The following is a 15,635-nucleotide window of genomic DNA, read 5'->3' as shown; positions in this document are numbered from 1 at the left end:
ATGGCTGGAGGGGCGGTCAGTATCTACACTCCAGATTTTAGACTTGTTCCCTCCCTGGGGGCTTCGTCCCTTGACATTTCAGCTTTGATAAGATCCCAGTTGGGCCAGGTCTGGTCATCTGGCTGTGGCTTTGCTCAGAGAGTTTCAGCAGTGGCATTAAATCCTTCTCTTTCCCTTTCTTCTGTACTTATGGATTTGCATCAGCCGGTTCCAAGACAGCTTGTGCCTTTGGCTTACTAAGTTTCCCTGCTTTCAGAGGCCTCCCTGTTTCTTCTCAGCCTTCTTCCAATTCTCTGGTCAGGGAACACAGAGCAAGAGCAACAGGAAGCACCTGTTTTCCCCGATGAATCCCTTACTGAGGACACTGACCTCGATGAAGGGAGTGCCTCCCCAAATCCACCAGTGATGACTCCTCTTTCAGTGACCTATTAGAGTTATTGAAACACTGGGTTGGACCACAGAACCTCCTTCTTCAGAGGAGTCAGTGTTTCTGGAGGCCTTTGGCAGGGTTCCATCCACATTCTGGGTGGCTTTCCCACCTCCAGATGCCCTTATAGACCTAGTGTCATGGAGGGCTTGATGGAAACCCTATGTGGTGTAACTGATTGCTAGGAAACTGGATAGGATTTTGGGCCCTCCTAAGTACATATTCCATTAGAGTATAGGTCCAGCAGTTAATGATATTGTGGTAGTGGCTGCCACGAAAAAAGATACCTCTGAAGAGGGTTTGTCAATCCATCTGCCCAACGGAGAGCCTTGGGCTCTGGACCACTTGTCAAAGCACATATGCACTTTAATAACCTTCATATTGCATTTACTCAACTACCTTGCTTATTTGACAATACTTCAACAGAACTTAGTGTTTAAGATGTCAAATATTGTGAAGACTCAGCAGTCCACAGAGACACAGAATACTCTGGAGGCTCAGTTGTCAACAATGCAATCTATCATGAACTTCTCCATGAGGCTGTTTTCTCTATGTGATAAAATATTTTTCCATATTTTCCATAAACTGTTTATTCGTGACCTTTACATTTTGTTTTCTTGATCTTAAATATCTGATTTCTAAGATGTGTAATCAGTTGGTATTCTGTTAATTTGTTTAGCTACTTAAATGTTCCTTTCTTGTCCCCTTAATATGCATCACAAAGGTATGCATATAAAATTCCTTAATTTCTTTTCTTTTCATGTGGTCTAGGTGCAGTCTCTGTGATACTGTCTTTGCACTCCCCTGAACATTATATATCCTCTAGTATGGGTCTTTACTTTATGACTGATGCTCAGCCCAAGGCACTGAATTTACTAAGGTCTGACGTCCTTCCTAGCAGAATGGTGTCAGTCATGGTTTCCTCTGCAACTGTTAAAGTTAACATCAGGTGCTGAATATGACTTCATCCTGTCACTAGTTGATGAGCACAGACATCACAATAAAGTACTTTCCATCCAGCTGTCTTCACAAAGTATGCTAGTATCTAAGTGGATCCACAGGTCTGTTTTTTATTAAGAAATATTCAGAATTTACCCCACTTCTGTTTTCAGTAACATTATTTATTTGAATTCTTTGCCATAAGAGTTCCACTATGAATACTATATAATGTCAATTGTTAGTACATAAAAGTACATTTATCTTTTCCAGAATTTGTTTTATTACAGAGTAGCAAAAGATAGTAAAATAAGACTGGTGCTTTTAGCTGTCTGCTTGCTGCATTTATATTATAAGAGCGAACGCTTAAAATGTCGAACACATCTTTGTCGACACGTTTTAAGCAAATGCTGTTATAAGTGAAAGCTGACAAAGTTGAAACTGACATACTCAAAATATTTTAGTTGTCCAACACCAACACCCCACTGCCGCATTGAACATGAACTGCAAACACAGTAAATTTCACTTGTAATGAACACCCTAAATATACGCTTCAATCCTTCCAGTTTGTAAAGTAAATGAAGTAACCATACCAATTGCCAACGGTAAATCTCCAAAATTACACTTGACCAAAATGGCACACAAACCAGTTAACACACACACACTAATTTTTCTCAAATTTTGCACCCCCATTATATATACCAACTCCGCGATTGCACTAAAATTAAGGTAAACATACATAATTCATAATGTTCACATCTTTATGTCACTGCTACATTTGCATGTGTTGGCCAACTGACATTTCGAACTTAACGTTTTAGATCTTGAGCTTTCGTTTTTAAGAGCATTCGCTTAAAACGTGTCGACAAACTGGTACTGGACATTTTAAGCATTCGTTCTTATAATATAGACCCTTGCTTGCTTGCCTTCTTTCCTTCATTACTCCTTCTTTTCCTCTTCCATCCTTATTTTTTCCTTTCCCTTTGTCTTTATACAGCATTTTGTAGTGCATGCCACAAGTCATATTAACTCAGGGTACCCTAGGCCCAGAACTCAGATTACTCATCAAGCTTTACCTTCTGTTTCTCCCATAGTTCTGTGACTCACTGATTGCATATTACTTATCTGAAGATGTTCTAATTCATAGAAGGAAAACAGTGCTGTGATTCATGTGTGTTAACGTGTTTGTTTTCTTTCAGTTTCTGTTATGAGGCTAAACGTTTGAGTGCTTTGCAAACTTCTATGAAAGTATGCAGCATGGCATTAATGATATTTACCTAAATGTTTTTGTCTCACCATTATTGATAATTTCAGTAGCAGTTTTGCAGTCAAAAATGCCTAGCATATTACAACTTTGGAGGCACAGAAAGGCTTGACTACAGAGTGGCAAGAAGGGATAGTCATGTCTGTCCAGGGTGGGAGAGAATTTATTGATGATGCTCTTTACGGGAGGCATGGTTCAAAGTGGGAAGTTACCCTCAGATGTAGTCAACAAGTATGGGAGACAAGACAGGGAGTAGCTAGGGTATATAAAGACACTCCCCCAGGATGGATGCAAAGATAGCTGAGACTCCAGGACCCAAGACTGGCCCTAGCAATACTGGCGTCAGCCTGGGGGGGTAGGAGGGACCGGACTGGTTCAATGATGCACCAAGGGGGAACCAAAAACATATTAAAAATGTCTAATAAAGTTGTCCTTTCTTTCTTTCTTCCTTCCTTCCAGGAAGGAAAATTCACATGTAAAACTGATTGCTGTTCCACTGGTATCTAGTGACCTATTACCATTTTCAGTCTCAGATTCCTTATACATTTGCTTGTACTTTACTCAGACTTTACTGTTGTGCTGTATTTGCCATTTTATCTGTTGTTACCATGGCTGGACAAGTTTTTTGCTACTTTTAGAATGTTCAGCAGTTTTAAGTGGGCAGCATATGATATCCACTGCCATTAATCAGTGTTCATAACTTATTTCAGATATTGGGCTGTTGCTCTACCAGTCTACTTCCTTGTTACTGTAGCCATCTGTTACCTGTTGTTGTTTGGGATAAACATGATGAGCACTGCGCCACTGAACTCTGTTGATACAGTGCTAGGTAAGTTTAATACTATGACTCTAATTCTTTTAGTGCTGTTACATAATAATGTTGCTTGTTTGCATGGACATCTGATATATCTTGTGAAAACATTGCAAGGTGATGACTCCCTCCCTATGCTTTAATTGTGCGGTATGTGCTTTAACTGGTCAGAAAGCTTTTTTCACCCCAAGAATAACAATGGCAATTAAGAATATTATATTCATAAAATAGCAGAAAGTATTCTAAGAACTAATCCAATGCAGGAATGGAGAACAGATAATGTTCATCGTGTTTCACTGTTGCAGTCATTACACTTGGGTTATCCTGCTGGCAGTCTACCCGCAGTCGGCTCGAATTCCAAAGTCCTGGTCTGGCATCGGTTGCTGTCACCTCTTCCCTGACGTCAGTGCACCAGGGGTATAAAAGATGCAGCCGACACCATTTTCTTCAGTCTTTCTTGCCGCGCGGTGCCCGAAGCAAAAGCAGTTCGCAAGTGCCGGTCGGCCGACTCCTGAGATTTTCAAAATCGAATTTCCAATCCAAAATCTTCATTAAAGCTAAGTACCCCATTGGGGAAACTTTTTTCTTGCTCCAGACCGATGTCAGAAAAAGTTAACAATTGTATTTCTTGTGGGAAGCAAATACCTCATAAGGATTTTCATTCTTATTGTATTCCTTGCCTAGGCCCTGACCACGATGTTGCTAGCTGTCGGTTTTGTACTAGATTTAACCAACGCATATTAAGTGTTGTAACGATTTTGCCTTTCATTACTTTGGCTGAAGATTTAATTATATAATGCCGTCGGAACAGCCGATGACCAGAGTTTATAAAAAGCGCAAGGAAAAGGACAGGCATCCGCCGTCCAAAACCGACGACGAGGCCTCCGCTAGGCCAGTCCCCGGTTCTCTGAGGCGCTTTTGCAGCCCCTGATGCCAGCTACCTCAGAGCCACAGGCCGCTTCCAACTCCCACGTGGAGCCATCTAGGCCTCTAGATACTCAAGGTATTGGACACTCAAAAACTATTCCCTCAGATGGGTCTGGAGCCGCTGAGCAGGCATCGGCTTCTGAGGGTGTTTTCAGACCTACACAGTTATATGTCAAGAAAACCTCAGCTTCAAAGGCAAAGACTAAAACAGCTCTAAAGACAAAGAAACAAGTACAGCATTCTCATGGACAGACTTCCATGCCTAAGAAACAGATGCTTAAAATGGCCGAAGAATTAATTACTTTGATCAGGGGTTCCCATCTCCCTCCTGATAAGAGACCTAGGCAAGAGACAGAATATGACTCTTCTGATCAGGTTTCCATTTCCTCTGACTCTTCTTCTGAACAGGGATACTCTCTTCCTCCCTATGAGGATTCTGATGCTGAAGAATCTATTCATTCAGCCTCTCCTCCTGAGGATTATTCTTTTGGGGAAACCCTGCATACCATGAGGGAGCATTTTTCACTGGGAGAGCCAAGATTACTCAGAATCTAAGAAAAGGCTCAGAGACTTTCTTTTACTACCTCAGCACAGACCTCTTGCTATTCCACCTGTTCTAGACATTGTAGATGATGTATTTTCAGAGTCCGGCCTGTCTCCTGACTCATTACCCCCTGCACCTGTTAAGACAGACAGATACTACAGGGTTCCAGATTCTCATAAATGTCTATATAAAAACTCTGCTGCTGATCCAGAAACTATATCGTAGGGTCCCAAAGGGGTCAAGGCTTCCACTGCAAAAAACCCTGTCCCCTCTGATAGGGATTCTAGGGCACTGGACAGATGGGGGAAAAAAGTTTACACTTCTGCTACCTTGGCTGTAAGGGCTTTAAATTGTCAGTTTCATATGCTTAAATATCAGCAATACTTAATGTCACTGCTAAAACAGAAAATGTTGACAAATTCTGAATGTTCTGATAACAAGGAAATGCAGGATTTATTGCATGCAGCTGAACAAGTGGGAAAGCATACTTTGCAATGTGGTTTTGATTCACTGGAGGCCTCTTGCAGGGCCGCTGTTGTGGGTTCTGTCATTAGAAGGCATGCTTGGTTAAAGGAACAGAATCTGCCTGATCATGTTAAATCAAAATTATTGGATGCTCCATTACAGCATGATACTTTGTTTGGTGTTAAGGCAGAAGAGGTGTTGAAGAAAATGGAGGATAAAGCGAAATCTATGCAGACAGTTAAGGATTTCCTACAGGTACAGCTGCCCAGATTTAGCAGGAACTGGCCTTCTAAGAATTGGTCCTTTCCAGTGTCAGACAGGCCACAAAGAGGCAGATACAGACGCCATAGAGGCAGATCCCAGCCCCAAGGCTCATACAGGCCTAAACAATGGGGTGCTTCTACCTCCAAAAGCGGAGAAGACAAATCACAGCCATATAGGAAACAGTCCCAATGACTTTCCTCTGCCAATGCCAAGCACTTTTCTTTTGGCAGCACCCTTAGGGGGAAAACTAGCACTTTTTTCACAAAATTGGCACATGATCATCCAGGACAAATGGGTCTTGAATATAGTGTCTCAGGGCTACAGGTTCCACTTTCACACCCTTCCAAAGACAAAAGGTATGCCAGACCTGCCACACAATCAATGGGCAGAGGCACAAAAGCAAGTTTCATCCCTCATGGACATGAGGGCTATTCAGTGAGTACCACAGCAAGAGCAGGGACAAGGATTTTACTCAAGACTTTTCTTGGTACCAAGAAAGGACAAAGCCTGGAGACCAATACTGGACCTGTCTATTCTAAACACTTTTCTGGACGTTCCAAAATTCAAAATGTTGACTCTGCAGCAGCTACTGCCCATGCTGGGCAAGAAGGCTTGGCTTGTAACTTTGGACCTCAAACAGGCATACCTGCATGTCCCAGTCAGACAAACTTGCAGAACCTCAGATTCATAGCTGGCTCAATGCACTACCAATTCTCTGCACTGCCCTTTGGCTTATCTTCTGAGTCCAGAGTCTCCACAAAATGCCTGGCACCAGTAATTGCATTTTGCAGACAAAGAGGAATACAAATATATCCTTACTTGGATGACTGCCTTATTCAAGCAGAAAACAAGCAGAAAACAAGGACAGTCTACTGAAGCATCTGGTGTTTGTAAAAAGATTACTAATTTGCCTAGGGTACACCGTGAACAAAATGAAATCAAAACTGGTACCCCCTCAAGAGATAATATTCCTGGGTGCAAGCTTAAATACAACTGCACAGATGGCTTATCTCACGCCAGACAAACAAAAGGCAACTGACTTCTTACTTCAAAATGATGGCAACAAAGACCCAGTTATCTGCAAGAAAAATTCTGCAGACTTTGGGCTTCATGGCATCCTGCATCCTGCTAATTCCATATGCAAGACTGCATATGAGGAAACTACAATGGTATCTAAAAATTGTTTGGACTCAACATTGCCACAGCCTGGAAACATTAATTACCCTCATTCCCTGCCTGCAACAGGAGTTTCGATGGTGGGCACAGGCCTGTCACCACAAGGGACAGCCATTCACTTTACCCACAGCCAGGCAGACACTAACAACAGATGCATCAGATTACGCCTGGGGGGCCCACATGGCAGGAAAATGTATTCAGGGCACATGTCCCGCAAGCCAAATGCATCTTCATATCAATCAAAAAGAGATGCTAGCTGTACAGAATGCCCTGACAGCCTTCAAGGATCTACTTCATCCAGGACAACTGCTGATAAAGACGGACAATACTACAGTCATGTGTTACATCAACAAGCAAGGCGGCACACATTCCTACCCTCTCTGCAGACAAGCCATGACTTTGTGAAACACAGCGTTGACTTATCAAGTACACCTGCAAGCACAATTCCTGCCAGGAAAGACAAATACACTGGCAGACGAACTAAGCAGAAACCTCATGGATCCTCGAGTGAAAACTAGATCCACAAATCTTCAGCATGATAACAAGGAAGTGGGGATGCCCAGACATAGATCTATTTGCCTTCCCTCACAACTGCCAACTACAGAGATTCTGCACAAGGACTTATCACAAACAAGCATGGAAAATGGATGTCCTATCATTCAGCTGGAAAACCCTTACAGTATATGCCTTTCCTCTACTGCATCTCCTCCCCAAGGTACTCCTAAAAGTCAGACAAGAGAAGCCAAAAATTATACTGATTGCCCCAGGCTGGCCACACCAGCACTGGTACCCAATCCTAAAGAGCTTTTCTCAAGGCCCAGCCTGGACATTACCTCAAATTCCTCATTTGCTGACCCAACAAAACAATCAGATCCTGCACAGCCAACTCAGAACCCTAAATCTGGCTGTATGGCAGATAATGTAACCATTCAGAACACACCTCTCTCTAAAGCAGTTATGGATGTTATTTTGGAGGCCAGGAGGCCCAGCACCAGAAAATCTTATGCAGAAAAATGGAAGAGATTCTGTGCTTGGAACCAGGCACAAGGAATGGACACGCTTGTACCAAATATTCCTCAGATTTTACAATACCTAACTGAGATGCTGGACAAAGGCCTATCCTTCTCATCAATTAAGATCCATGTCTGTGCCATTTCAGCTCATTACAATATTGACCCACCTATTTTTTCATATCCACTGCGAAGGCTGTACCTCAGAGGGGCCAAAAATATAAGACCTCCAAGGAGAGCTCCAGTACCTGCATGGGACCTCAATTTTGTCTTGGAAAAGCTCACTCTGCCTCCTTTTGAGCCAGCCAATACAGCTGAGATAAAATACTTATCATGGAAAACAGCTCTGCTCCATAGCAATAACTTCAGCAAGAAGAGTCTCAGAGTTACAGGCACTAATGGCTGTGGAACCTTTTATTATTTTCCAACCAGACAGGGTTTCTCTAAGGACAAACCCAACATTTATGCCTAAGGTAGTGTCCAGTGTGGCTCTTAACCAAACCATTCATTTGCCTAACTTTTATCCAAACCTACAGAATAAGGGGGAGAGACTTCTGCATTCTTTGGACATACACAGACAGCTATGCTTCTACTTGGACAAAACTAAAGCTTTCAGAAAGACTGAACAACTCTTGGTGGCATATGCTGCAGGATCGCAAGGAAAAGCTATTTCAAAGCAGACTATTTCAAAATGGATAGGCCACTGCATTCGTTTCTGCTATTCACAACATGGCAAATCAGTGCCTAAGGGCATTAGGCCACATTCATCCAGAGCAGCAGCCACTTCAGCAGCCTTCCTCAGAGGAGTACCAACCAAGGACATTTTGGAGGCTGCAACTTGGACTTCAGTGCACACTTTTACAAAGCACTGCCACTTACCTCTTTACTCTAAATCCAGAGCAGGCTTTGCCACTGCAGTTCTGCAGGGCCTCATAGCCACTCCTAATTCTATTTAGGCACAGCCACCCAACCTCAGCTTTGGGATTCAACCCAAGTGTAATGACTGCAACAGTGAAACACGATGAACATAGTACAGTTGTGTACTTACCATAAATGTAGATGTTCGAGTGTATTCACTGTTGCAGTCCAGGTTACCCTCGCACCATCCCCCTTTCATTGCTGGGACTTATCTGTACTTCTCTATTCTATACAACCTATGTGGTGTATTTGCTTATAGATGAAGGTAATGTTGATGTTAGTGCATGCTTTTTTATGAGCAGAATTTTTAGCCTACCCTTTTGGGGGCACCTGACATCTGGGGAAAGAAAAACTGAAGAAAATGGCGTCGGCTACATCTTTTATACCCCTGGCGCACTGACATCAGGGAAGAGGCAACAGCAACTGACGCCGGACCAGGATTTTGGAATTCGGGCTGACTATGGGTAGCCTGCCAGCAGGATAACCAAGTGTAATGACTGCAACAGTGAATACTCTCGAACATCTACATTTATAGTAGGTACATAACTGTACTGTCTGCAGATAGGGATGACAGTAATTAGGGATACAGACAATAGGCAAGAAAGGACTGGAATTTATTGGAGAAAACTAGCAAAAGAACTAAGGTATTGAGAGCAAATAATTGGAGTGGGAAAGGTACTAGAATGGGAAAAGGCCAAGAATTTATTTGGACTGCAGGTTGAAGATTGCCTTCCATATCAAGGATTGATATTGGAGTATAGACAAAAACAAAGAAATGGAGGATCTTAAGTGAAAGACCAATACTGGTAGAATCTATAATAGAAGTTGTTGTTAAAAAAGGAATAATTAGCAGAGCATATAAAATATTGCATGATAATTATAAAAATCAATCAAAGGAGGTTAGAAAGGATTGGGAAGAAAGATTGGATAAGCAATTCACAAAGAAATAATGGAGGATATGTGTATGTCTCCCAAATCTGCAACAAGGTCTAAAAGATTTAGGATCTTTGCTTGGAAGTGTTTTCATAGGTATTTATATACCCCAAGTAGACTCTAAAGAATTTTTCCTCAGGTAGATAGCAAATGGAGGTGTGATGGGAAAGAAAGTGGTAATTGGGAACATGTTTTTTCTAAGGAAGTGATTTTTTTGAGCTATGATACAGAATTGGAATTGCCTAGACATAGAAAGGCATTGTGGAGTATAGTTATGTTGACTGCCAAAAACCAATTACTAAGAAATGGAAATCCAAGTCTAAACCAACTGTAAGTAATGAATATAGTAACAGAAATAAAACAACTGGAAAAGGGATGTTTAGAAAAGGGTAGGAGCAAATTACATAGAATAAAATGGAAATTTTGGAAACAATACATGCAGACATACACATGAGGAATGAGGTTTAAAAGAAGGAATGATTTGAATGAGCTATGTAAAGTCTGACTGACAATGACTGGATAGATTATAAGAGATGCCATTATGGGACTTCCAGGATGGCTGCACATTGAGTAACAGCTTAATTCTAGCTCTCCCAGTATGAAAACAGAAACTTAGCAGAGAAAGCTAGTGGACCTATATTTCTGAGTAAATTTCAGTAAGTAACTAGTAAATGCACTGCCTGGATGCCAAGAAAAAAAGAAATACAGAGGACCTGAAGGAAAATCAGCTACAAAAGGTGACAAAGAAACGCTGACTGGGAAATGTACTGCAACTGCAGAAAGCAGTGCAAGCTCCAGACATGACATCCAGTAACCTAGAGGAAAATACAAGGCAATTGCACACAGAACACAGACCTGATTAAATTAAATGAACCACTGATGGAGTATATCAACTCAAACAATAAAAAACTGGAAAAAAATGGAAGAAGCTTTAAACAGATATTCAGATAAGGTGATAAAACTGCAAAATTCCGAGGTCAAAAATTAGGAAAAGGCTGGCTGAATATGAGATTGCACAGGAATAGATGTTTTAAAAAATAACACAATTGTAGGATAGAGTATGCAGGAATACCTGAGAAGTTGGAAGGAACAGACTATATTAATTTTATGAAATCACATGTAAGCAACTGGACTGGTATTCCACAACAGAAATTGTTAATTGAAAGGGCATATTGTATGTGTATGCTCCAAACCTGGCTATGACAAAGCAACCTAGATCTTTAATAGTAAAGATGCAATCTTACCAGCACAAGTAATTGATTCTGACAAAACTGTGGCAGTAGGACAAAGTACTAAAAGTGGGAAAAAACAGAGCATTTATGGAGAAGGACTACTCATTGTACACCAGGCAGAAGAGTACATTTATTCCATTCTTCAGGGAATGTCAAGAAGCAGGCATGAGATTCAAACTGCTGTACCCAGCTATCTTCAAAATAGTTTTCCCTGGAGGGACAAAATCATTTTTTGATGGAGTACATGCTAAGGAAGAAATATAAAAGTTTGTCCAACAAACAGTGAGCTGTGAAAGAGAAGGTGATTCTGCTTCTTGTTCTTCTCGTAATAAAGACCACAGTGAGACTTTGCCAGTGAAATCTTTTCCAGTATTTCAAAAGAACATGCTTGAGAGAAGGAAAACACACGAGTCAACTAGAAGAATCAAGAGTATATTGGAAATGGAGCAGAGACAAGCTCTGGGAGATGGAGATGAGTAAGAATAAAACCAGTACCTTGGAAATTGGCAAATATGGGATTACAAAGCAATAATTATATTTACGAAATGTGACAGAGCAAGAACATCTGGAAATATTGGACCTTTTTGGACTTTGTTAAACTTATAGGGGACTCTAAAATATATGTCCTACTTCATGTCATTAATATTCAGAAAAATACTCAGGAGAGGTGAAGAGAAAGGAGAAAGTTAACTGTAAGTAAAACATTTTTTTTTCTTAATGGTACTAGAATGGTGCATGATTTTTTTACATGTTATAAAGTAAAGTTTTCTCAGTTATTTTTAAGTGTAATGGGGAAACTATTGTAAATAGGTGTTCCTGTTTTTTTCTTTTTTTTCTCCCTGTTTCCCTTTTTCAGTTTTAAGAAATGTAGGCACTGAAATGTAAAAAAAAAAAAAAAAAAAAAGAACAAGAAAATTTTCATTAAAAGAGCATAACAAAAGAAAAAACATTTTTTTTCAAATTCTTGCATAGGGGAATGACTGGGTTAAGGCCCTTAGCTTAATCTAGTAACAAGTCTTAAGAGAAAGCAAGTCAATGAAAAAGAATATTGAATATTATAAAGGCATTTTACTAATAAACAAATGTATGCCTGGTGGTTTTGTGTCTGGTTCTTATGTCTCTAGGACACAATCTGATAAAGAGAAGTGGCTTGGAGAAAATGTTTTCTGAAAGCATTCAAGTGTTTTTCCAGCTGAGAGCTATATAGATAAGCCAAATCCAGACAACACTTAGTAGAAGCACATGCTGTACCATGTATCTTAGCATGGACAACCTTTCTTTTAGGTTATCTCAAGTCTAAGTGTGTGTGTGTGTGTGTGGGGGGGGCTGTCAGTTTGGCGCTTTTGTTCCTATAAGGAGGGTGAAACTTCAATATTTGAAAATGTACATAGTTTTGAGTGTTATTATTAAATTAATAGGTTTTAGGGTACTATTGTGGACGTGTATGTTTTTATTTGAGGGCTTTCAAAAAAAACAAAAAGTTTTGTAAGATGTGACATTGGCTCAAATGGAGATGACAAGAAACAACTGCATAAAAGTTTAACCTGCCAAACAGCATATGCACATAACACAAAAGCTGGAACTAGATATTTACAAAACAAGCTGTTATACATAAAAGGTGGCACTAATAACCTTTCAAGAAAGTTATGCTTTCTGTAATCTAGAGTTCCAACAGGAACTGGTCAGAGTTCCGGAGAGAGCTGTTAGGAGTATAGAAGGAGATGAGGGAGGAGATGGAGGGGCAGGAGGTAGGTTTTTGAGGATGGAGTGAATAGGGAGCACTTGAGGTAGTAGGAACTGGTGGGGGAATTCTAGCCAGCTTGGAGATTTGAGAGAAAGGCAGTGAGGTGAGTTGTAGGGTTGTTTACAGTGAACCTAACAACTTTGTTGTGAGTTCAAACTTAGTATTTAGAGAGGATTGTAAGTTGGTTAAGATCTGAGAGCCATAAAGAAGACTAGGAAGAATGTAGACATAGGCAAGTGGAGAGTCTAGAGTCCTTGGTGAGAAATTTTTTATTTGTATAAAGCAAGCCCAGTTTTTGATGTGTCTTATCTATGCAATGTTTGATATGTTGATCAAATTTAAGGTGATCATCAATTATCGTTCCCTGAAGCTTGGTATGTGTTTCAACGTTAATGACAGTGTTGTCAAGTGAAGTGATAGTAAATGAAGACTTAACATGGGCAATGGATTTTAGGAGGAATAAGAGCTTTTTTGTGTTTGGATTGAATATGAGTTGATTATCACTTATCAGTTAAAAATGAGACACTGGCACTTTCCCACCTGTCTGCTGAAAAGAGAGGAATTTAATGAATGGATAGTAGAAATTATTCAGAACCTATTGGAGAATAAATAAATTTGTTCTGAAAATATAGCTAGGGAGTTGGATATAATTAACGTGGAGTGTAAAAATAGGGTGGACATAAAAGAAAGGGAGATATGGTTAAGAAGAAACAAGAATTGTTTAGAGGGACTGACAAATGTTAAAGTATTGCAAAAAGGGGGGATCCCACAGAACAAGAAGAGCAACTGCAGAATGCTAAACAGAAAATAAGGGATTACCTTGATAATATGTATGAGTTTAGAAAGATTGCTGTTAAGCAACTGTTTTTTGATAATAACTCTAGAGCACAAAAACTTTTAGCACAACGACTCAGGCAACTGAAAGTAGAAAAGGCTATCGCCAAGCTTAGGGAGCCTATAACAAGAAAGATAACAAGAGATCCTGTAGAAGTATTAAAAATAATTTTGAAATTCTATGAAAGTCTGTATAAAGTAGAGAAATATGGAAATGAAGAAAAGGTACAAATGGAAATGTTTATGGAAGAATTAAATATGCCTGGGTAGAGGTAGATGAGGCTCAATTACTAACAGGACAGGAGAAGATGAGATAAAAATGGTGATGTATAACCAATCTGCAGGAAAGTCCCCAGCAATAGAAGTTATTTCTGTGGAAGTTTGGAAGCTAGGAGGGAAAAACTGATAAAGATCTGGAAGGTTTTGTTTAACAGTACTTTAACAGGAGGAGAAGTATCGACATCCTGGACAAAAGCAGTGATAATCCAGCTTCATACTGGCCCATTTCAATACTAAACCATGATTACAAGGTGTTTATGTTTATAATGGCTATAAAATGGCAAAAGTAATGCCAAAATTGATAGGTATGGAGCATTGTGGTTTTGTGGAGGGGAGGCAAATATTTGATAACATTAACAGAACACTGATGATCCAGAGGGAAGCAGAATGTGAGAAAATACCACTGTTTTTGGTCTTGAGGCAGAGAAAGCATTTCACAGAGTAAGCTGAGACTTTATCAGCAGGATAATGGAAGCATTTACATTCCCTGAAAAAATGATAAGGTTGATTAGGAGGATATATGAGGGATTGGAGGGGAAAATTAAAATGGGTGGGGTCTTCTCTGATAATTTCTGCTTGAGCAGAGGAATCAGGGAGGGGTGTCCTGTCTCCCCTTTATTTGCATTATATTTAGAACCAATGGCAACGAAAATAAGGGACTCAGAAATCCAAAGATATAATTGGTATGGTAGCCAAGAAAAGTGGCTGTATTTGCAGATGAAGTTATTTTATACCTGACAAAATCAGAAAGGGACATTACAGTGTTGTGGAAAAGTTTGAGACAGTTTCAGATCTTTTCAGGATACAAAATTAATGAAGCTAAAACAAAGGCAATAGCAGTAAATTATGTACCCACACACAAATTGGTCCAGCAGTATCCATATTTATGGGGGCATGATAAAATGAAGTATTTAGGAGTATGGATTAAAAGTGATTTGGTGTGGTAGCTAAGGATATGTGGGAGGGGACTAAACAAAAGAGAATACAAAAACTGAGATATTGGAAGCTCTGTTATCTGGATATGGATAGTAAGATACGAGTAGTTAAAATGTTTTTAGTCCTTTAGTCTTATATACAGAGCAGGCATATTTTTATCAACCAGAGGAGAAGTGGCTAGCAATTAATAAAGACTTTAAGGATTTTATCTGGGAGGGGAAAACGGCAAGAGTTAAGCGGGATAAGTTGATTCTTCCAGTAGAACAAGGTGGATTAGGATTGCTTATTTTGAAGTGATATTTCAGAGCTACACAGTTAAGGCTGTTTTACACAGCACAAGTAGAAACCTATAATTCAATGTGGAAAGGGATGATGAAGAAACAGGGAGATACTGAGAGTTTGGATGCAAACCTTTAAGGAGAATAACAATCATACAGAATATTATATTCGTAAAGTAGAAAGTATTCTAAGAACTAAGCCAACATAGGAAGGGAGAAAGGAGATTCTGCTGATAGGGATGATTGCAACTAGGGATACAGATGATATACTAGAGGGGGCTGGAATGTATTGGAGAAAACTGGCAAAAGAACCAAGGTATTGGGACCAAATAAGTAGAGAGACCGAGAGAGAGAGAGAGACAGGTTATATAATGACCAATGTAAACGAACCTTGTATACTTACAATAGCAACAGATCTGTGTTGACATTTCCATCGTCATTGCCAATAGGATGAAAGCTAGAAGTGCTTAGATTATCTGGCCTCTCCCTCTTACTCACAGTGCTGTATGGGTAAGGATCCTACTCCTGATCTTGGTAAGTTAATGCTAAAGGCAGAACATAAACTAAATCTGTAGCCAAGCAAACCGTAATAGTTATAAACCACAATAACAAAATAAAACCTAGAGAAGTTAGGACTGAGGTGGGAGGAGCAGGAAG

The 15,635-nt window shown here is 40.0% G+C and overlaps 1 protein-coding gene across 2 annotated transcripts in view; it reads left to right on the top strand.

Moving 5' to 3' along the window:
* Positions 1-15,635, top strand: part of LOC122801817 (phosphatidylinositol glycan anchor biosynthesis class P) — a 137,097-nt gene that overhangs the window by 109,641 nt on the left and 11,821 nt on the right. For both annotated transcript variants that reach the window (XM_044071442.1, XM_044071441.1), the window contains exon 4: positions 3,338-3,456. In XM_044071442.1, coding sequence (XP_043927377.1) covers positions 3,338-3,456 — 119 coding nt within the window. The remainder of the gene's footprint in view (positions 1-3,337; positions 3,457-15,635) is intronic.

Source organism: Protopterus annectens, chromosome 5.part0, assembly GCF_019279795.1.
Source record: "Protopterus annectens isolate FY-2018-M chromosome 5.part0, PAN1.0, whole genome shotgun sequence".
Taxonomy (NCBI): Eukaryota; Metazoa; Chordata; order Ceratodontiformes; family Protopteridae; genus Protopterus; species Protopterus annectens.
Note: the sequence above shows the minus strand (reverse complement) of the source record. Positions and strands in the feature narration are given on the sequence as shown.